Source organism: Boleophthalmus pectinirostris, unplaced genomic scaffold (genome assembly GCF_026225935.1).
Source record: "Boleophthalmus pectinirostris isolate CB_2022bp ecotype Guang Dong unplaced genomic scaffold, ASM2622593v1 HiC_scaffold_21, whole genome shotgun sequence".
NCBI lineage: Eukaryota > Metazoa > Chordata > Actinopteri > Gobiiformes > Gobiidae > Boleophthalmus > Boleophthalmus pectinirostris.
The window spans coordinates 10,918,860-10,941,441 of NW_026571175.1; the positions used below are offsets into that span (position 1 = coordinate 10,918,860).

At 36.9% G+C, this 22,582-nt stretch overlaps 1 protein-coding gene across 1 annotated transcript in view; it reads right to left on the bottom strand.

Annotated features, from left to right (window-relative positions):
- LOC110153754 (ubiquitin-conjugating enzyme E2 E2) overlaps positions 1-22,582 on the bottom strand; it is a 91,910-nt gene that overhangs the window by 61,530 nt on the left and 7,798 nt on the right. The window contains exon 3 of the mRNA XM_020917675.2: positions 12,464-12,514. Within this exon, the coding sequence (XP_020773334.1) occupies positions 12,464-12,514 (51 nt within the window). The remainder of the gene's footprint in view (positions 1-12,463; positions 12,515-22,582) is intronic.

A 22,582-nucleotide genomic window follows, 5' to 3' on the forward strand; every position in this document is an offset into this window, starting at 1 on the left:
TCTTGGAATCTCGCCACGTTAAGCTCAGATATATAAATTAAGATGATTTATTTCCTCAGTGGTGCAAATTTGTTTTATAGTTACGTTTTCTCTGTGCAGGCTACCAGCTATTCTTGAGCTATATTTTAATCCTTGGTGGGAGAGGGATGGTGTATGTGTGAGCCAAAATAAACTATAGCGCTGTTTGGTAATAAATAGTATGTCACGCTTTCTCGGCTACAGTGAATCATTTTGGATGCCACTGTAGCACAAGATTTAGAAGATATTTTAGGCGCTGAAAAACACACCAACACCTCTAAATATGTGCAATAGATAAATGGACAGGAAATGGTGTAAATAAGGGGCTGTGCTGTAGGACTCGGTGTAGAGTGCTAGATTTCTCTTTCACATTTAATTCTTCTTGGACCTTGGTTCTCCAAATAGTGTACCTTAGCCAACTGTTTTCGCTGGTGAAATTGACTGGCAGCGTTTCAAAATGTATTTTTCAATTCCTGGCAGTTGATATTTTCATAGTTTTGCCTCATATAAACAGAACCACATGTAAGTTTATGTATTTTACGCAGGTTTTACATCTGCTAAATCTGTTATGTTTTCATATGAGCAGCTACTGTTTTAGCCTCATTTAAAGTTGGCTAAAGTTGGTTAGCTCAAACTACTTTCACTAATCAACAAACAAGACCAATGAAGTCATAAGGACCCTAACCTAACCCTGAAAACTCGGAGAAGATTTTCTGGATAACCACGTGATGACAACATGCAGTGGGAACAAGTGTTTTAAACTCTTAAGGGGAACATAGCCTAAATATGCAAGATTGACCAAACACTGTTAAATAAAACAAGACACAATTTCAGTGTTTGGAGAAGATGGCAAGATATAATAATAAAAGTAGAGAGTGACAGTTTTTTTCATGGGCGATAATGAGAAACCGATATTATTTTTGGGCCAGTATCTAAAGCTGATCAGAACAAATTATGTCATTTAAATGTACTACAAACGCTCCCAGGACATTTTTTTTAACCACAAACCTTTAAAAGAGCTGTGTGGTCACGCTTAGTGCAGCTATCTCTCTGCTCTGTGCAGGAGATTTAAGGCCATTACACTAAACAGAGCAAATATCAGCCTGATATATTGGCCTATCTCTAGTTAACAGTCAGTTAATATAGTGCATTTAATGTTATGGTATTTAACCTTTAGTAGCAATGCTCATAACAAAAAGTGAATTGATTTTGTAATTTTGCCAAATTTGGCACATAATTTGTCAAACTGGTACTTTTTTCTCTTTATTCCACTGAATCCAAATTCATATAAAGTAGACTGCAGTCTTTCACCATCTATTTCAAGCTTAAAGGTGCAATGTGTAACTTTTCTGGTAGAGGGTCTGTCAAATACTTTTCTCAATTGAGATGCTTTGTCTGGAATGTTTCACAGTATGGCATTAAACCTTTCTATCTTCATAAACACCAAATCAGACCAAGTTACAGATCAGATCTATGGAGAGGAAACCCTGCTCACAGTCTGAATGCTTATTTTTTTTAAGTATTTTTGAGCTATAAAACAACCTGTAATTTAATAAATGTAAAGTAGGACAGCTTAATGCCATACTGTGGAACATTCCAGGCAGAGCAATAGAAACAAGCAGGTAACGGACCCAAAATAAAGAGTTGCATGCACCTTTAACCTCTGGTAGCAATGATAATAATTAAAAGTTAACTGAATTTCTGATTTGGCCAAATTTAACACACGAACAACAACAACAACAAACTGGTATTGTTTTTTCGTCTTTTTCCACTAGATCCAAATTCAATTAAATCTCATATAAAGCACACTGCAGTCTTTGGAATCACCATCCAAGCCATCCAACAACGTTCCCTAATTAAATTCTATACATGCTGTTCCCGGTAGCTGCATTGGGGTTACAGCACAAGGACGCTTCATCCTACATGTGGCCTAATGTGCAGGAGGGGTGCTGTGTAAAGCCTGCTGTTCTGTTAATGGGCCTCTCGCCTTGACACCTCTGGCTCTGGTAATATGAGCTGCCCATTCTGACCCAAGATAAACCCATGACATCACGACCCAACGGCCGCACGGCTGAAGTCTCATGGGTGCGCCACATTCAACAGTGGAGCTGCAGAAATGCCACGGATGTTATTAGAGGGTATTTAACTAGAGGCTGAGGTTTAAAGATCCCATATTACATAAAACTGACGCTTGTGAGCTATAAGTAATGTTATAATGTTGTTACTTCCTCAAAAAACCTTATTAGACCTTATTATTAGTCTGTGTACATCGACAAAGCTCAAAATGCTCTATTCCGCCTTCTGATGTCATGAAGAGGTCAAATTCAGGTTAACAGCTACCGTTTACATTTAGATCAGTAGAGAGTGTCAATTCCAGGGTTGAAATTATACAAATGATTTTAGTGAAGGCCTATGGAGTTTAAAAACACAGTGGAGTGCTTTCTCTATTACAAAAATGACATCACAAGGTTTATAGTTATATAGTTTATTTATTTAGTGAGACAGGTGAGATTTGTTTTCTGTTAATAAAAGAGCAACTCCAGGTATGTTTGTGATGAAGAAACAACAACATAGCAACATAGCTGATAACATAGATCAGAATAGTGTAATATGGGCTCTTTAACTTACTGCTCCCGACTGTAAGTGTACTAGGGCTGCACAATCTATTGCAATTGCACCAAAATCATAAGAGCTGAGCTGGTGTAATTATTTAGATAATAATTATTTAGCTTATTTAGAAATAAATATACAATTTTTATACAGAAATCTTGTTGCACCTGTAGTTTAGACCTTCCTAAACATGTTCTGAACTGCATTAAATTCTACTATTAGTTTATTAGTTCATATTTCAGTCTTCTCTCTAATGAGTTCTACTTTTTAATACTATAACTTGCCAAAATCGTGCAGCACTAAAGCATGCACAAAATATTGCACCTGTTCTAACTGGGGTAAAACTTTGTGGATATGGCGCTTCTGACATCAGCAATCAGTTACAGAGACTACTACACTGAAACGAATCCACGTATCACTGTATCACCGTATCGGAAACGATATGCGTTCAGACAAGTCGTTTCTGTGTCCATAATTCATCCCTATCCACACAGCTTTGAGCATATTTGTTTTATAGAAACAAAACTTAAAACTGCATGGCTAATTTGCATAAAATAAGCACTCAAAAAACAGCTCGCTATTGTGCGCTGATGCGGTTCAGCTTCTGTCAGACTAAAGGACACAGCTCAGTGGATTATGTGTGTTTTTTCTGTGACAGAGGGGTGTTCTGCTAAAGGTGAGTCTGTTCTGTGCTTCTATCGTGTTGGAGATAGTTCATGTTAAACTTTTCAGAGATTAGCCATCTGCAGGTCATACGCATAGATCATATATATGAATGGACATATATTCTAACCTTTTAGTGTTTTGGCGGTGAATTAGCTACTTCCTACTTCCTAGACCTACATTGTATCAACGTATCAGTGTATCAATGTTTTCAGGTGTCCACACAGTGCCGGATCCGTACTCAAATGAATTTGAGGGAGCTGGCGGCACCACTAGTGTGGACAGGGGCCTCTGAGTGATTTTTCAATTCAACTGTAATGATTTTTTTATTTTTATTTTTTTTTTGATGGAAAAAGGTTAAAATGATACTTTGGCTAGTTTTCATAACAATGATTTCCTTGGAGTGGCTGTGGCTGTATCCAATTTTTCTCCATGTTGTTGAGCAAAATTAGCTTTTCCCCAATACTGATCTATTGTAAAAGCTCTTGCAGTCAAAATAAGAACACTGTGAGCTGTTTGCATCTAATTATAAAGCATTTTTATTTTAAGAACCGCTCTGGCCTCTGAAAGTTGTTATTTAAATATTTTACCATCCCTTTATTCTTGCTTGGCCCAAACCAAAAGCTAAAGAATATTTTTAGCCGCTGTAAAAATCTTGCATATCAATCACTACTCTATTGTATTTATTGGCCTGCCAAGTAAACATAAAAACAACAAACTCCAATTTATACCAGCATGGACGCCAATCATAACTCCAGTTTCCTGCTGACTCCAGACTACTGTGTTATACAGCTTAGCTCAGCACCTATTATCCGCCTTTGATAAAAATAGCCCCCACTTTATGTTAACCGGCAACGAGCTAACGCGCTAACACCTGATAACCGCGGATCACTCCATGTCTGTCTGCTACCATTTCTTATAGCACCGACTGTGATACCCGATGCATGTTCTCGTCTGCTACATCCAAGGCCTGTCTGGATAAAAAAGAAGAGGAGGAGGAAAAGAAGGAAGGATAGATAAAGAGAAAAGGAGAGCGACAGCAAGAGAGAGAGAGAGCACGGCCGATCCCCCTTGGAATCTGTGCATTGTTTCCCTTCGGTCTATGGGGGTTTCTTATCAAAACGCTGCCAGGACCGTCATGAAAGGATATGGTAATTATGGAGGAGACACACACATGCACACAGGAGCACAAAGAGAGGAAGAGAGATTGAGAGAGAGAGAGAGAGAGGGGAGGGAGAGAGAGAGAAAAAGAGAGAGGGGGCTAATGTAATGTGTCTGCTGAAGGGGGCTATTTACATACCCTTCCTCACTGCTTGTCACATTCAATTAATTACGCCCTGGCACGGTGACAACAATGATTAAAAGGAATGATGCAAAATATTTCTTCTAAGAGCTTTTAAAAGACGAGCCAAGTGTAATTTGTAATCTTTTTTATGAATCGAGGCGTATTTCTGTTCTTTGTAAGGTAGTAATTAGAAGCAGTGAATGTGTGAGCAAATAGAGTAAAAACAGCGACAGTGAGTTCAAGGACTTGACAGCAAAAAAGATATTCATGAATGTATAACTACAGTAAAGCAGATAACTTTTGCGGTATTCAAATTGACTTTAACCAACAACAAAGTTTAAACAGGGGAAGTGTAATCTTTAGTCAATCTTATACAACTACACATCAATTTAATGGTCCTTTATTACACAAAATTGACTCTTGAGTGAGCTTTAAGCCATGTTAGAATGTTGTTAATTGATCACAAACATACCTGGAGTTGTGTTTTGTTTCATTCACACATTTTTAAGTGACTCTTTATTAGTCTTATCTACATCTCCAAAGCTCAAAATGCTCTTGTGGACTCATAGCTTTACGTTTACATTCTATAAATAACTTGATTTTGTATACCTTTAGATTAGAAATGCTATAACAACATGCATTCACAAGACATTTTAAACTACAGAGTGCAAATGTTTTCATGTCAAGTAGAGTTGGGTAATTCATCTAATTTTAACTTGATGATTGAGACTGAGTCATGTATAATCGTCATTGACTGTCTGATGATGGTTGGCTGTCAGGAAAAGCATGTGGTTTGGAGCAGGGTTCAGATTTTGGAGGAAAAGATTTGTCTATTTTTGTGGTAAATGGCTCTAATTAAAAGTCTCTTTAGTTTATTTTCATTTCATTTTCATTTGTTTTCGAGAAGAAAAAAGATCAAATAGAGTTGTACGATTCAAAACATTGGCGTTGCATGCAATGATCCAAACAAGTGGATTACCACGTGATGACATCATGTAGTGGGAACAAGTCTTTTCAGCTCTCAAGGGTAAATATGTAGACTAAATAGACTAAATATAACAGATAATCAAACATTCCCGAATGAAACAAAACACAATTTTGGTGTTTGGAGAAAAGAACAAGATAACATGGTTTAAAGCTCAACAACAGTTTTACACATGATTGCCATTTTTCTACTTTACTCCACTTAATATTGCCAAAAGTATCAAAAATCAGATACCAATCGCTACTAAAGCTAGTATTAAAACTGGATCCTCTCGAAGTATCATTTGTCCTACTAAAAAGAACAAGAACAAACCTGGAGGACTCGGGGATTTCACAAATAAAATAAACATGCTGAAAATGACATTCTATTGTCTAAATAAAGAATGTTTCTATTATGATTGTCATATCAGAGTCAGTATTGCGTATCAAGTCTATTCCTCAGTTTGAAATTTTTGTATCACAACTAATTCCTCTTGCCAAAGTCTTGATTACTTTATTACACCTTTCTTAGGACAGGAAGTTGGGGCTTTACAACATTGAACAATACCACCACATGTTGTTAGTTTTTATGATCTCCTGCCCTGTTAAAAATGCATTTCCTCTGAGCCTCTTGCTGTTGCTGAAGAATCCTTTGCCGAAAACATGCCAGGCGGAATGTTTGAATGTTTGAATGCATGAGCGCGTGTGATCCGGAGCACGGCTTTATTCTGGCAGGCGTAGAAAGAACCGGAGCCTGCGGGCTAATGAGCGGCATCACAGCTCCCGTACCCACCGACCCTCACATCAGACGTCCCAGTGAAAGACGCCTATTTAACACTGTCAGATCAATTAGTAGGTGAAGAAAGCTTTTGTGCAGGACGAGGTACAGTGCGCTTAAAGGAATTCATCTGGATTGTGTTATTGCGACAAAAGAGCGAGACTGTTGTGGCGTAGGCTAAATCAAACACCGGGGGAGGGATGTGACAGGCTCGCGGGGGGATTGGGAGCTGTTAGAGAGAAGGGAAAATACCCCAAGGGGCACATGAATACAGAAATCTACATTTCAAGTAGCGCTGAGCCTTCCGCGGGCTGCTACCAATGTCGCTGCACTAGAATACACCAGAGAAGACTAATTTCTCACTTATGACCCTCTGAATCTATTTGTCACTGGAGGTCCTTTCAGCGTGGACATTCATTCGCTGGAATCTAATTTTCAAGACAAAGCATTGGTCGGCGAAATGGGTATGTTTCTTGAATTGGCAAATTGAATTACCATAGATAACGATGATCCCTTTACCCAATACAGTTATTAATCAATTAATACGACAGGCGACAAAGCAAATGTGTGTGCAGATGACGTTAGCAATAGCTCTGGATGACCAATAATGAAAATATTAATATAATCCTGAATCATGCACAATATATTACGCATCATTCAGGCTTAAGATACTTGGTAAGTAAATAATGTAGTTAGTTCTAGTTATCATGCCTGGAAAATGTTAGCAGAGGGAGCGAGTACTGAATCTTTGACACAGTGTAAAAGAAAGCAGTTTATAACAAATTCAGAACGAGTCTGCTTGTGGTAAACTGGCTGATTAGACACAATTTGAGCACTGGATTGATCAAAACAAGCTTGGTGATAATTTATGGACCACAAAAATATAAAGAAATTTTGTAGGCAGGGAGGTCTCGAGAGACAGAATACAGTAACCAAGTGTTTGTTATGAGTATACTACATTATAACATGTTTAGCATTTAGTTACTTGACTCATTCATGTGCAAAAGTGTTAGAGAGCATCTTTGAATTATGCATTACTTGGGTGTTATTAGTCTTTAAACATGGTCTTGAATCCCTTTGCTTTGGAATTTAAATAATGGCTACTTAAAAAAACAGACATCATTTACCACAAAAACAAATAATATAAGCAATGAGGAACATGTCCGGACGTGTCAGTGTAAGCACGCAACAAGAAATGCTTAAAACGAGTCTGACGATGATTTATGGACTTAAAAACTGTGCCTGGTTTCTGTCCATGACATCACAATCCCGGGAAACTCACCAGACGATGACAGTTAAATGATGATGACAATGTTTGGTGAGGCTCAAAAGACTTTTTTACAGGGGATTATTGAAACCAGCGTGAATAACTCTATGTATGTTTTTAATGAGGGAACAATAGTCTAACATGATTAAAAGCTCAAAAAAGTCAATTTTTCTTTAAAATACAAAGCCCTTTTTACTGAATGAAAAATAAATGTTTTATAATTACAATGGTCACATACAGTCCTCTTCCTCGTGCTCCTATTATCAGTTTGTACACATCACTTATGACTGGGAACTCCCTGAATCCACTCATCACAAGAGCTTCTTTCAGCTTGTCTGTCCCTTCACCCCTGTGCCATTTTCTCCACAAACGTCGTCCGTGAAATCTCCCCTTCCCTCTCTGCTGTTTGCACCCCTTTTGTCTGCACATAATGGCTTGCTTTATCCAGATTAGGCCCGTCTTTGAGACTGGAGGAGCGACAAACACACAGCGACATGCCCACAGTGACACGGAGATCTTTAAAAAACATTCTTCAAGTGCTAAAGAGGGCAGGGTGAAGATCAACCGTGATATACCAATATACTTAAAAGTGCATGACAGGTAAGAGTAATTTTTCTGCTAAAACATGGATAACATCATAATTTAAGATACGATTAAACATTTTATCTAGTTTTGAAATTCTGGTGAAGTTTATAATTTTACTTCCTGGTTAGACAAAGGCAGCAGATGTGATATACACAGAAGTAATTCCAGTTCTGTTACCTATTGCCAGCAATGCCCACAATGGCCAAAACTAAATTGCAGAGTAGGTATGATTATACAAATAAAATAAAAATACATGGCAACACCTTTGTTAAATCAATGTTTAATTGGTGAGAAAAACGTGTTCCTTGCTGGTAAATTGTCTCTACATGTTGGATAGAATATTCAGTGTTGATGACAGGTAGAGCTACTGTGTTTTAGAACTCTACACTACTTCCTCTATTTCTGTACTTTTCTTCTCTACTTTTTTCCACAAACTACCACTTAACTAACTTAACTGATATAAAATTATAAATATTTATCAGGTACTATCAGGTGCTAAGTCATAAAACAGTCATAAACAGTCATAAATAAGTCATAAACAGAAAAACAAGAAAATCTGTCAGAAACACTCTAAACTGTTTCAGAGATGGTGAGCGATGGCATTGGAAATCCAGGCAGAGTAGTAAAGTTTGGTAATGACATAATGATTTCATTCAAGAACAACAGAAAATTCACAGTTAATATTCTTAGCTTGGCCAATTTTTTACCTGCTTGCATTGTCTGCACAACAGAAAAAAAGAACATAATTTGCAGTGACATCACTCTGGTTGTGCTCTACATGTATCTCTAATGGTGGAATGTTTAGGAGTTAGATACAATGCATTAACAAACACTATCAAAAAGTTTTAAGATAGCTTGAAAAATGGATTTAAACAACATATTTTAAGAAGCCCGTGATCAATACAAGCGTCCACGGTTTGATTTTAAACAAAAAAGGTGAGGGTGACTAATTGAAAAGCTGCTGTTTTATGGTAGCTAACTTGTGTAATTTTGTGTGTGAGAGCCGTATTTAAGAGCGCAAATCATCTCTCCTGTTGTAGATCAAACTAAGCCTGTTCTTGATGGTTAGACTGTGTTAAAATAAAGCACAGATTAAAGTCTAATAAAGGCTCAGACAGCAGTGCCTTTAGTTAGCATCACACCTCTAGGGAATGTTGATGACATCAGCTGCAAAGTATCAACTGTGTCATTGTTTTTTTTGTCAAATGTCATGGCATGAAATATCATGTCATCAAAAGTCTGGGCTGCAAGATTAATCACGATCAGATTGAAATCACAATTTAAATGGACCCAATAAGCAAATTGCAACAGTACCATCATTTCATCCACTATCAAGAAAATATCCTGTTTTATCCTGCATAAAACTCCTAACACTGTAATTTACATCTGTTAGTTCAGATTTAAGTCTTTTGTCATCAGACAGTTTTAAAGCAATATTCTCTGAGGCAAACTGCAAAAATATGGATAGACAATCAAGTTATGCTGAATCCTAATATGCCTTTTGTGCATTTTGACTTTATTCAGATTTTCCTGTCTTTGATTGCATTAAATATACAGTGACCTTTGGTATAATATGCTAATTCTGGAGGCTAGGAGAAGCTGCAACAAAATTGCTGAATTACTAAAAATGATCCCAGAGGAAAGTGAATCTGCCAAATGCTTAACCCATCCTCTAAGGTAATGGTATTTAAAAAGGCTAGGGATTTTTAGTGTCTGCTTTTGTCTTTTTTAAAATGCATACTTTTACTTTTTTTATGCATACATACGTTTAAAATCTGCTATTACAAACCATTTTCACAATAATTTGTTCTGAATCTGATCTCACATCCAGTTAGTTTAAATTCGCTTTTATGTCAGGGAGTGAAGAAAGCAATAAATTGAAATTACAAAGGCTGTTATTTGACCTTTTTATGGGACAGGCTATAAAGACAATTATAAGCTGAAAGATCAATGAATAAGACACAAATTACAGCTATGTTCAGAGCCAGCCTTGTTTCACTGCTGATTAATGGCACTGTGAAATACAATCTTTATATTGTATACTTTAAAGATATGAAAATGTGTCTGATAACAAAAAGGTTAAGCATGACTAGAAGGAAAATTCAATTAAAATAATGAACTGATACTATTAAAAATGCAGGATTTAGCAATAGAATAAGAGTAAGTACTAACACTATTGTTTAATTCCAACATTTAAACCCATTATGCAAAATCGACTTTTTAGACTTGTAATCCTGTTTCCCCTCTCAAATTTGTGTATAGCGTGAATCTTGAATGTTTGACTATAATCTTTATTCTCCTCTATTCAAGACATCATTGTTCTGATCTCCCCCCATTTTCACTGCCACCAGTATACGCCCACCATGCATTACTACATCATTCTCCAATTTTATTTTCTTAATCAGTGATATGCGTGGAATTTGGCAAAGATACATAGTCATCTTGGTACAAATAAAAAAATAATAATCCACTACTAGCTAGTATGATGTACAGCTATCCACTGGAGGTGCCAACAGCTGCGCTCCTCTTCGGTGTGATGACATTTACAGTGGCGTCAGCTTCCATTTGGCATCACATTTTTCTAATGGCCAAGGCAACCGACTTGTTTCTTTTATGAAGTTGTTTTAGATCAATACTGCGATTTAAAATTTCCACATTAAGACATAATGATCCACGGGTGTCATAGATTATAACTATATAGCAGACACAAGAACAATATGTCTTCTTTAACATTTTCTTCATAGTAAAGTTCAACTTGATCCATGGACCAACGTGTGTGGCCTAGCATGTTTACATCTGCCAAATCTTGCCCATTATACCCAAGCACCCTCCACCAAACTATACTGTACTCAACATGTGTATGAAATCCTGATGTTGTATAAACATTGCATTTTTTTCTGGTGAACAAAATACAGCTGTAACATTCTGTGGCTAAAGTGAAAAGCTCCAGATGAAAATGGATATTGAGCAGAGCTAACTTGCAGCCCCATGCCGAGTTTCGAATGACCCCATAAGTTCCGCTGAGTGAGAGAGCAAAAGCCCCTCTAGGTCGGGTAAAATACTTGAGATTGGCTTTGAGCTCAGCTGTGGCCAACATTTCTGAGCCTGGGAGCATGCACGCATCATTGAGTTCCTCTCTTTTCTCAGGCCTACAGGAAATGCCTGCACCTCTGTGACAGGCTGTTTGCAGTGTAAATCTGCAGAGTGACACCTGATGTTTCTTTTGTCTGAAACAGATCATTCAAACTAATCCACTTTATTTATATAGCAACATGACGGTTTCCAAAGAGCTGCACAGACAAATGAAGACAATAAAAGACAGTGAATGGTAAATGAGTAAAAGGGTAAAGCTAAAAATGTATATAAAAAAAGACACAGAGGACCACACAAGGACTAACAAGCTGAGTTAGAAGCCAGAGAATAAGAGTGGGTCTGAAGATAATACTGTGGAGGCTGTTCAGATTCAATAAAAAAAGAAATGCAGCACTGAAATACGAAATGGACAATACTGCCAAATTGACTGAATTAAGATCTCTATTGGCTTTAGTGTCTGCATTCAACTTTTCACAATATCCGTGATTGCAACTTTTGAACATTGCTTTCAGTGAGATAACTAAAAATAATAGTTTCTTTAAAATAGAAAATCAGACATCATCATTCACGATCCATGCACAAACTGTTCTAAGTTTTGTCTAGTTCTTGTTTTACTGCATCCCTGATCAGACCAAACACTAAAGTTTGTTTTACATGCAAATTTACTTAGTGGGTTTGTTTTTTAGGCTTAGAAACTACCAAGAGACATTTGAAACTGGCCTTTTGCAATGTCAATGCGCTTGGTGACACTGCCACTCTCCCCTGGCTGTGTAACAAATGATTCAAGAATAACAAACGCTGAGTAGACCAAACGGCCAACAGTGAGAACTCTTACTCTAGCAGAGATTGGCAAGGAGTCACCTCTGGTTTTCTGCACGCTCGGGGCTGAATGCAAAATAAACACCACTATTCCCACCCTTTAGGAGTGTGAGCAAACAGAACGTCTGTGCTACAGTCATCCCGATAGTAAACACTGCCAATCAGGGCAATCACACCTACCCATTTTATCCTTCAGCCAATTCATGCCAACCAAGGGCCATTCACTGAGCTGGGGCTAATGTAAACATGCCATAATCTGCCTATGCAATTCATGTGATTCACTGAGCCGGCAATGTCTGTTCACACCCTTGACGCAGCACACAAAGCACACACGGAGCAGCAATGCCTCAGGTGTCATGGCAAACACTGGGCTGTCTCCTACCTGCAGTTCGGAGGGGGGTCCAGGGTGATCTCTGCTAGCTCCTTCTGGATTCTGAAACAAACAAAACAAAAAGAATTCAGGATAACAGAGCTTTCATAACACATGGCAATTCAACACATGTGAATATGATGCAAAGACTTGACATACTCTTGTGAGCAAACAAAAAGCTCGTTCGGATTAAAGGCACTGTATTACACCATTTTCGGATCTGTTATAATGTTGTTTCCTCATCACAAACATACCTGGAGTTTTGTTTCAGACAAGCATTGGATTTTCTATTAAATTAGCGTTTTTTTGTTTTTTCTGTTCAAAGTTCACATATTATAAATCTAGAAGGACTGACAAAAGGACTGAAATATGAACCAACAAGCTAATACATGAATCATATTTCAGAGCATGTTTTTACACATCCAAACTACAGAGTAAGCAGTTTTTATGCAGAATAAGAGTAAAATTGCCACGTTTGCATTTGCTAATTATTTCTAGTTCGTATTAAAAAAATTAAAATTTCAATTTGATTAATCTTACAGTGCAATAAAAGCTTGACATGTATTAAATAACTTTGTACATATGCTCAAATTGCCAAAAAATCTAATTCCACTGTTCTCCAGAGCGCGTCAAGACCTTGCTCATAATCAACCGCATGCAGACAGTTATATAAATCCGAGCTGAGAAATCAATCTTTGAGCGTACACACTGAATACCTCATTGATTTTCTAATGAGCTTCTGAGGTCTGCTGTTGAACAGTGCTGTCATGCCACAATCAGCGCGCCGGAATATTTACTGTTTTTAAGCATGCAGGGATAATGTGATGTCAAAAGGCCATGACAGATAAAGTAGTTATATCTCATATGTATCTGGGCCGATCGTTCGAGTGGCCTGCAGCGATGTGCCCCCCCCTTCCAACCTTTTTTTTCTCTGGCGCTGTTGAGTAGCCGTGGGGAACTCTTCACACAGGGCCGGAGAAAAAAACAGGATTAATGAGGGGACAGAGCAGGTCAGCTTTCTTCCTGGTTATATTCATTACATAACTGACAGTGATGTGATTAGAAGTGTCCAACCGCCAGGTGCTAAATCAGTGTAGCAAAACCGCTGGAGAACGTTATTGGCCCAACAGGGAGACAAATGAGGACAGGGGAATTTGACAATGCTTCTCTTTATGCTTTTAATTAAGGTGGCTGTATTTTGTTGTGCTGTTAGCGCTAGTTGAGTATTGTCAAGGAAATTCAGATCTCAAGATAACACGAAGACACAAAAATCAAGGTTAAAGTTTATATGAATAAGATAGGGTTGTCAAAATGAAAAGTATATGGCCCATGGCCACTATGGAATCTACCTGTCCTGGACACTGAGGGATTACACAGCTATACGGCCCCGTGGTAATACAAAAGAAAAATATATTTAGTGTTGAAAATGAAATTCTATCATCTAAATTGTGTCTTTTATAATCATTATGATGTCGGAATCAGTATTGATTATCAAGTCTATTCCTTAATATCAAAATTGAGTTTGAAATGTTACAACTGTGACAACACTAATGTGTAAAACAACTGACTGTACTATTTCTAAAAATTATTTGAACTGTACCATCCAGTCATCGCCATTGTTTGGGGCCCACTCCATAAGAAATTAGTGTTAAAATTCAAGATCCTTAAAAGTTTGCATATCTCTTCTAAAATTATAGGCTACATATTTTTCCATATCTTCTCTGGCATTATAATGGCAGTGTTATGCACAGTACTCTACTTAAAATCTGTGGGATCAGACACAAAAAGCTGTTACAAAAGGCTGGTGCAAGAATACCAGGAATAATTACTAGTGTAGACCTGGTTGCAATCAAAAGGTGATTTTATGAAAAGCGTCGTGTTCATGGTGAATCAGGTATGAGTAATACTTAAAAGCAGTGAAGCCAGAAAACATGATGGGTCACACCACTTTTAGAAAGCAGAGGAAGTTATTTTGAGTGGACGTGATTCACTGCATTTGAGGATGAAGACACATTTTGAATAACATTTTTTCTATTTAGCAAAATGTTGCAAAGTTGTATGCATTTATACATTTTTCAACTAATCACCAAGCATTAAGAGACCATGGAAACCGGCTAGTGTTTGCTACTGAACCAAGTAAACACCAAAGAATATAACCTGAGCATAACAGAGCGTGACAGAAACTACATGCATTGAAACCAGTGTAGTTTTTGTATTGCATAATTTGATATTGTCAATGCCCCTCTTAGACATTTAAGCTGTTGATGTCACCTTACCACCTATTACAAGCACAAAGTACATGTAAAAATAAATTGTTATTATTCACAAAGAAATACACAGGTCTCTAAAAGCTATTCACTTTTCCCTTGTGCTGGGCTACAAGTGTAAAAATACATTCAGCGATTCAATAAAACAACTAAAATGGAGCGGACTTATTGATTGAGCAGCCGGTTTCCTCAGCTGTTGGTTGGAGGAGACATAAAAATAATTTGCTATTGGAAGAAGGATGAAGAAGTGAGACAGCCAGTCAATGCTGGGATGATGAATTCTTTCAGCGGCGACAAACACAATTAATATGTGCAACAGTCACAGTGCCAAGGAGCTGCGCTGCAGTGCCTGGGGAAAACATATCTGAGACAATAGAACAATACAAGCCTTATCAAAAACATACACCAGAAATGATTTATCGTGGAGTCAGCTTTTTAAAGGTTTAACTGTACTACACACTTTAAAAAAGATAGCTAGGTATAAGGTGTGAGAGGATGAGAACTGCTTAAAACATAATTTTAATACTTATTTGTGGAGGATAAAACAAAAAAACTACTGTTACCAATGACAGGATGACATAAAATTAGGGCTGGGAGATTGATCAAATAAAATCAAAGACAGGTCCTCTGTTAATAAAATGGGTTCAGAATTCAGACTTTGGAGGAATACTTTTTGTGTTAATTGTCTTAAAGCATGTCCTGTTTAACTTTAGGAAATGTATATGGAAGTGCATTTTTATTTGTTTTGGAAAAACAGCAAAAGTGCATCAAAAAACAGAAGGGACATCCAAATAAAACAAAATACATTTAATCATGAAATATTCTGAGACAATTCACTCCCGAGTGCTCCAATGGTACAGCTGCTCTGTGAAACAAGTCTGTCATAGTGATAACCTCAAAGGTCTTGTTACAAATATGACTCGACCTGACACTTGCCAAAAGTGAACACAGCTCTTGACTACAGTGGAGGGCGGGGACGCCTATAGTAAGATCTGGAAAACACACTTCTGAAAGTCAGAAGGAACAGTGACTCATCATCTCTGCTCACAACAAAAGATTTGGTTCAGGGCCAAAGAGACTAAAAACCCTGGACAGTGGACAAGATTTGATAAACAAGTTATTTTAGGCTGCAGAAAACATCCAAGTAAAAAGTGATTATGTTATGCAATCCTGTTATAAAATATGCACAAAGGAGAAAGCTATTTGAATAGATGCAATTAGCAAATCTTTTAGTACCATTCTTTCCTCTACAAACAAAAAATATCCTGTCTTATTCTGCATAAAAATGGCTAACCCTGTGGTTTAGATCTGTACAAACATGTAATGAAAAGTGATTCTTGTATTCATTTGTAGGTTCATGTTTCAGTCTTTTTGTAAATCATTCTGGACATGTTGAAAATGTGAACTAGATATCCTTTATCCATTATCAAAACAGAAATCACAATTCTTGTCAGAAAAATCGCAATTTGTTATTTTTTCTAAATCTTGCAGGCTTAACACACACCTTGATCCTTAGATCTGGCCTCACCCAGGATAAGAAAATGACCAAACCAAGTCTATAAGAACTAAACTAACCAGGACTAAACCCAGACAATACAAACCTCTATGCTATCGTGCTGCTCAATATTCGCTACACAACTTCGGATCACTGTTGTTTTCCATTTTGCTACAAAGTTGTATATTCTTTAGATATGCAGTGTGGGAAACATCATCTTGTGTGTGTGCTCATAGTGAATGAAAAACAGAATTTAGATGGCAAAACTCTATGCACGTTCTCAAGTGACGAGAGAGAAGCAGCTGGAAAAACTAGGCGATTTTGTAGACCAACCAATGCCTACATTTATTTGAGATAACATCTGCTGAACAGACTGAATAATTCTGTGAAATGCATTCACATTCCCCAAATGCAAAAACATCTTGGAGGATACTTAAATTTGGTTTTCCTTAAAAGACCAGAAGGACAAGGTGTTCTGTAGTAGATCTGTCACCACTTCATCATTCAGATTCTGATGTCAAACCAGCACAGCTAATAAAAGTCGGCTTCAATGTAAAGCAAGAACAGGAATCTACCTGCTAAATCAAAGCCACCAAATGCAAGATATAATGACTCTTATATATCTTATATCACAATTCTGTTTCTTGATCTATATTGCTGGGGCAAAGTAGGTTCTCTCATCTAAGGGTGACACAACATGACACCTAAAGCCCTAAAGGTTTTGGCTCTAAACCAGTTCATAATTAGCAGTTACCCTGACAATGCACACATGCTTTGAAGTGCCTTTCCCTTCACAATGTTCTCCTATACATTCTGCTGAGGCTATATGAATGGCTGGTATTGATTTCAACGTGCTATGATTGAAACCAACACTTAAGCGGGCTGAGGTATTTCCAGTGACTTCCAGTGGCCTTGATGGAGAAAAGAATGGATAGAAAGACATAATCAGCAAAGGGCCAAGTAATTTGATCCGTTTACACTCACAGAGTTGTTTGTGTCTGGAGTGCAGGCTAGAAAAATGTATGAGTGGTATATCCTGAGGTGGCACACTTTGTTGAAAAAGGCAGAATAGTTCACCAAAATGTAGCTGAACAATGATGAGAGTAGGGCTGGGCGATATGGATCAAAAAATATATCTCGATATATGATATATATCTCAATATCTGTACAGGAAAAAATAACCCCCTAAAACGGAAAACTGCAAAAACAAATATGCCAAATTCCACAAGGTCCTTTTTTTACAAATTAAAGTGTAAGAGGTCGGCAGTTCATATAGGAACATTTAAGATTACAAAAAACCCTAATTACATAAATAATAATTTAACTGTCAAATAAAAGAAAAAAAACATATTTCCTTTGTTTCATTCATAAATAAAACAACTCAACACAAGCTCATCTTTGCATTAACTCTGTTATCCAGACCATAACCATGAACTCTTTTAACAGAAGAAGCTCAGGATGTTCCTTATTTTAACAGATCCATGTTATTATCCAGCAATAAGGAGCTATGAGGTTTCCCACAATCCACTGCAGATCAAACCCAATGTTTCCAAACACTTTTGTACAAGTTACACTGCAACAGATTATTAATTAAAATCTTCTGCATAAATAGAATTTACATTACTAAACTTTACAAGATATATAGCATAATGACTCAAGAGCCACATCAGCCCATTTGAGATTATAGTGTTGTTTTTTTTGCAGCTTTGCGCAGACTTGTTTACATTTTACAGAAACGAAACTTAAAAAGCGCATGGCTAATTTGCATAAACAGCGCACTCCACGTGCCGCTCTTGCGGTTCAACTTCTTTTGGACTAAAGGACATAATTCGGTGGAATATGAGGATGTGCTGCTGATGGTTTTGTCTCTAAATGGTGGAAAAGGTTCGTGGCGCTAGAAGCTTTTCACTGGCAGCAAGTTTCGGCGTTCACGGTGATAGTGAGGAGTGAATGAGACACGAGCGAACAAAATCAGGGAGGCGGGGGCGCGCGGGCGATGACAGAGAAGACAAACAAGCAAAGCGGCGAAATCAAAATTGAATATAAGCATTATATCGATATATACGGTATGTCAGAATTCATATCGAGTTTAAAAAAAATCTCGATATATTAAAAATATCGAGATATCTCCCACCCCTAGATGAGAGAATTCCAAAAGAAGACTGGTCACTTTTGGACATCCAGCATGGCCTCTTTAAGCCAACACCTGCTTTCTGTAATGTACCGTATAGCTCAAAATGAAAATCCCAAGTGAGTCAGTCCTCTCTAGACTACTACACTCTACAAGCCCTGACAAATGTGTTTCGGGTAAGTTTTAATGGCGGGATGTAGTGCAAATTTGACAGTAGCAGCCACTAGTGAATTGAAATTGTAATGTTCTTGTGAGACTGTCTATAATGATAGAATTCCCCGAAGTGATTTAAGTTTGATGTGGTTAAAGCTACCGCGGCTAATGTGGAATCATCTTTGTGTTGCTATGTTCCACATTGAATTGCCTTCATGTTTTTGCCAGAAGGGTGTTTCATTGCTGCAAAGACACGTGAGAATTGTGTAAACTAGGGCTGAACAATCTGGGGAAAATATTCAATTGCAAATTTTCTGGATTCATAACTATTAGATGATGATTTGCTTTTTAGTAGTAGGATTTGGTTCAGAAACATGTATGTTTAACAGGGGTGAAACAAGACCATTTCCACAAGACAAGACGAGATACAAGATTGGGTCCACAAAAACAAGGCAAGACGAGATGTTTACCTAATTTCGCATATGTCAATAGAACAATTTATTTGCCAAAGTTGTCTTCATTTGTATTTACTTCATTTCATATTTTTGTTGTCATTCTAGAAGTACGTTTAGAAACTACAGCTTCTCAAAAGATGTAACTCACCGGCGCTTATTGCAATTAATCTTGAAACACTAATGAATCACAGAGTTAATGGACAAAGCTAACTAATATTTAAGTAGGATAGGAATAGGATGGGGAAATTAAATAAAAAGACGGCACTCTTGAGCTGTGATATACTCTTGCAATATAAGCAATGCAATGGAAAGAAACTTTTTGCAGACCCTAACCCATTTTGCATCAGAAGAGCCACATAAACAGGTCTTCAACTTCTGCATGATAAAAAGTCAAGACTTAAAATGCAAATAACTTCAAAGTTACAGTTGAGAGAAACTATATGCAGGTTAGATGTGTAAATTTTACCTCTAGGTTGTTGAAGAATATTCCTGTTTTTCTTGCAAAACTGTAAAATGCTGAAAAAAGTGATAATGGTTCATGCATAGACTAGCACTGTAATAATAGCCCAGCACTATATAGATTTACATTTCAAACGCTGCATTTTCATTTCCTAAAATGTGTGTGTACAATTGTTAAAGAAGGGGAAAGTGGCTGTATAGCTGGGTGCACCATAAATGTAGCGTTTAATGAGGCTGTTGGCTGCATGGAGGAGAAAATTACAGTTTACTAAATGTTATATTCTCATTGAATTATTGTAACCAATTACACTTGCAACCCTATAAGTGTAAATTAAGTAGGTATGGCCCATAATGGATTTTTGAGTCAGTACTGATATTTGGTTTGCTGCTGTGGCTGATCATTGATATCAATATTTAGTTTTTAAAAAATCCATAGCAAGACCTACAAAAGTTTAAGTAAAGATCACAAATTATTTTTTAATGTAAAATAATAACTAAACATATTAAGATGGGATATAAAGTCATTTGTTCTATGGTACATACTGGTATCAGTTTTTACTCATTAGTATTCAAGGCAAATCAGAAGGAATAACACATGGGCACACAGAGACTTTATATCAGCCGATGCCGATCTATGCAAAATCCTCTGATATCAGGCCAGTAACCATAATGGAATTGCTATATTGCCTGTTTCTAAAATCTTACACACACACACATAAAATATATATTATATGAGTAAAGCAACTCTTGTTAAATACTAATTTAGATGAATAACCAACAGTTACATTTCTCATCTTGTTAATTGTAAACCAGTAGCAAAGCATTGCTACAGTTGCTACAACTGAAATGTCTTAACCCATTTCCCTTTTATTTCACAAACACGACAAAAACAGAAAAGAATAAAATGGAAGATTAAGCCTTAGATAAGCTTTAATTTCACTAATGACCGTAATGATTCTAAAATAATCTGATAAATGCCTCAAGAAGACCCATCTTTGGTCCGTATAAAGTGAATACAATTTGAGCCTCCTATAATGGCCCTAAAGGCAGGCTCATCTAATGCGAGCTAATGATAGAGTAGGTTCACTTCAATCAGCCACTGGAAACGATTGTGTTATGGTAAGTGAGTTGAAAATGGTCGCGCTCCCTCGGCTGCACCGGGCCCTCCCTCAGGCGCTGTCATAAATTCCATGGCTTTGTGTAATTTCAGCTTTAAAGAGGCATGAGCCATGTCATCCCTCCTCGCTCGGCCTGACTTCCTGATTTTTTTTCTTTCTTCAGAGCTCGCAGAGAAAGCAGAGAACATTTGTCATCCTGGTAGAGCTGTAATGTAGATGTTTTAAGACAAGAGGGTTGGATGATTTGGGGAAAATATCTAATACAGATTTTTGACAAGCATTTGGATTACATTTGCGATTTATGCTTTAATAATAGGATTTTGATTTTGTTAGGTAAGTAGAGTTGCTACTAATTATTGTTTTGATAGTCGACTAGCTGGCCATGAATTTTTAGATCAGACAATAATTTCTATTGTACAGTGATTGTTTTTAAATACATTATCAACCAAATACAGGTTGAAATACAGGACAGAAGGCTTTGAAATAGAGAATGTGTGTGATAGAGAATAGAGATAGAATAGAGAAGTGTATTATCGATGAACATCAGAAATGTATTTCATAATGCTGCTGTTTTTGTTATAAAATTTAACCTTTTGTATGTGTTTTAGAGTTTGTATATTCTAGATAAGCACCAGTTCAAGCTTCACATTTTAAACTTGTCCAGGAGAATAGACAAAAAAACTAAAATATGAACTGACAAACTAACACAACAATCACATTTCAGAACATATTTGTACAGATGTTAGAATGTTTAATGCAGAATAAGACAGAATATGTTATTGTATATGCAGGAATTTATGGTACTTTAATTATATGGATTAATTGCAGCCTTTGCGATATGCTAAATACGTCTGTACAAATTACAGCTTCGATTTGATTGCGATTCATCTTGTAGCCCTAAACGTGTCGTGTGTTGAAACCTTAGAGCCGTGGATGTCGGTCAGCGGTGTGGAAGTGCAGCAGACACAAAGGCCAGGCTGATTAGAGGCGGCTTGTTCACTGTAATGAATCTGAGCTGGTGTTGTCAGTCTGCTAAAGAGAGCCCTGAGGAGTCACCGTCGCATAAAACAGGAGTCACTGGAACCCTTGACTTGGACTGAAAGATTAAACTATTTCTTTGTATTTTAAATTTTTTTTTTTAAGAAGACATATTGTGCTTTGTCTGCTATATAGTTATATATCTGTACTCCCATGGATTGTTATGTTGTATTTCGGAGTATTCTGCAGCAAATTATGCTAGTGAGCAGCAAAATTCTTTTCACTCATTAAGAAAATAAAATTGGAGAATGAAGAAAGTAAAGAGCAGTGGTGGTGTACTGATGGTGCTGAAATGGGGGTTGATTACAGCAATGACATCTTTAAGACAGGAGAATAAAGATGACTCAAACATGCATGAATCACTGTAAATACAACTTCAAGAGGCAAATGAGAACCAAAAACATTAAGAAGGTAGATAAAAACTTTAAAAAGTCAACTTTGCATAATATGTCTCCTTTAATGGTGCTAAAGCATAAGGTCAACCAGGAACACAGTCAAATAGATTTTTGTTTCTTCCTTCTAGAAATGTCAATATTGTTATTGTATTTTTAAGAGATATGCAAAATTATAATCAAACTCTGGCCCAGAGGATTTGCATGGTGCGTGTTCCATGACTAATCCACTGTATGAATATGTAAACTTGTGAGTTCTTTTACTTTTAGCAAAGAGCTTAAGATCTGCATCCAACACAAGTGTTATTTACTATCCATATATTTATCAATTGGTGTCACCAAGTAATCTTCAAAAAAAATGTTTAAGAAAAAAGACGAAAAAAAGAAATCCTCTGGCCCATTTCCATTCTTGAAAAATTTTATCACAGCTGATCAATTTGTTTATACTTCTGCCAATGCCCCTGAAGAAATTACCTTGTTATTTTAAACAGCAAATTTAATCTAACAATTGAATAAAACATATCAAGACAAATGACCTTTTAAAGACCCCTTATGTGGCAAGGCTTCCACTGTTAGAAAAGATCTTTTATCCTTTGTTAATATAAGTGGATTGATTTTACCAC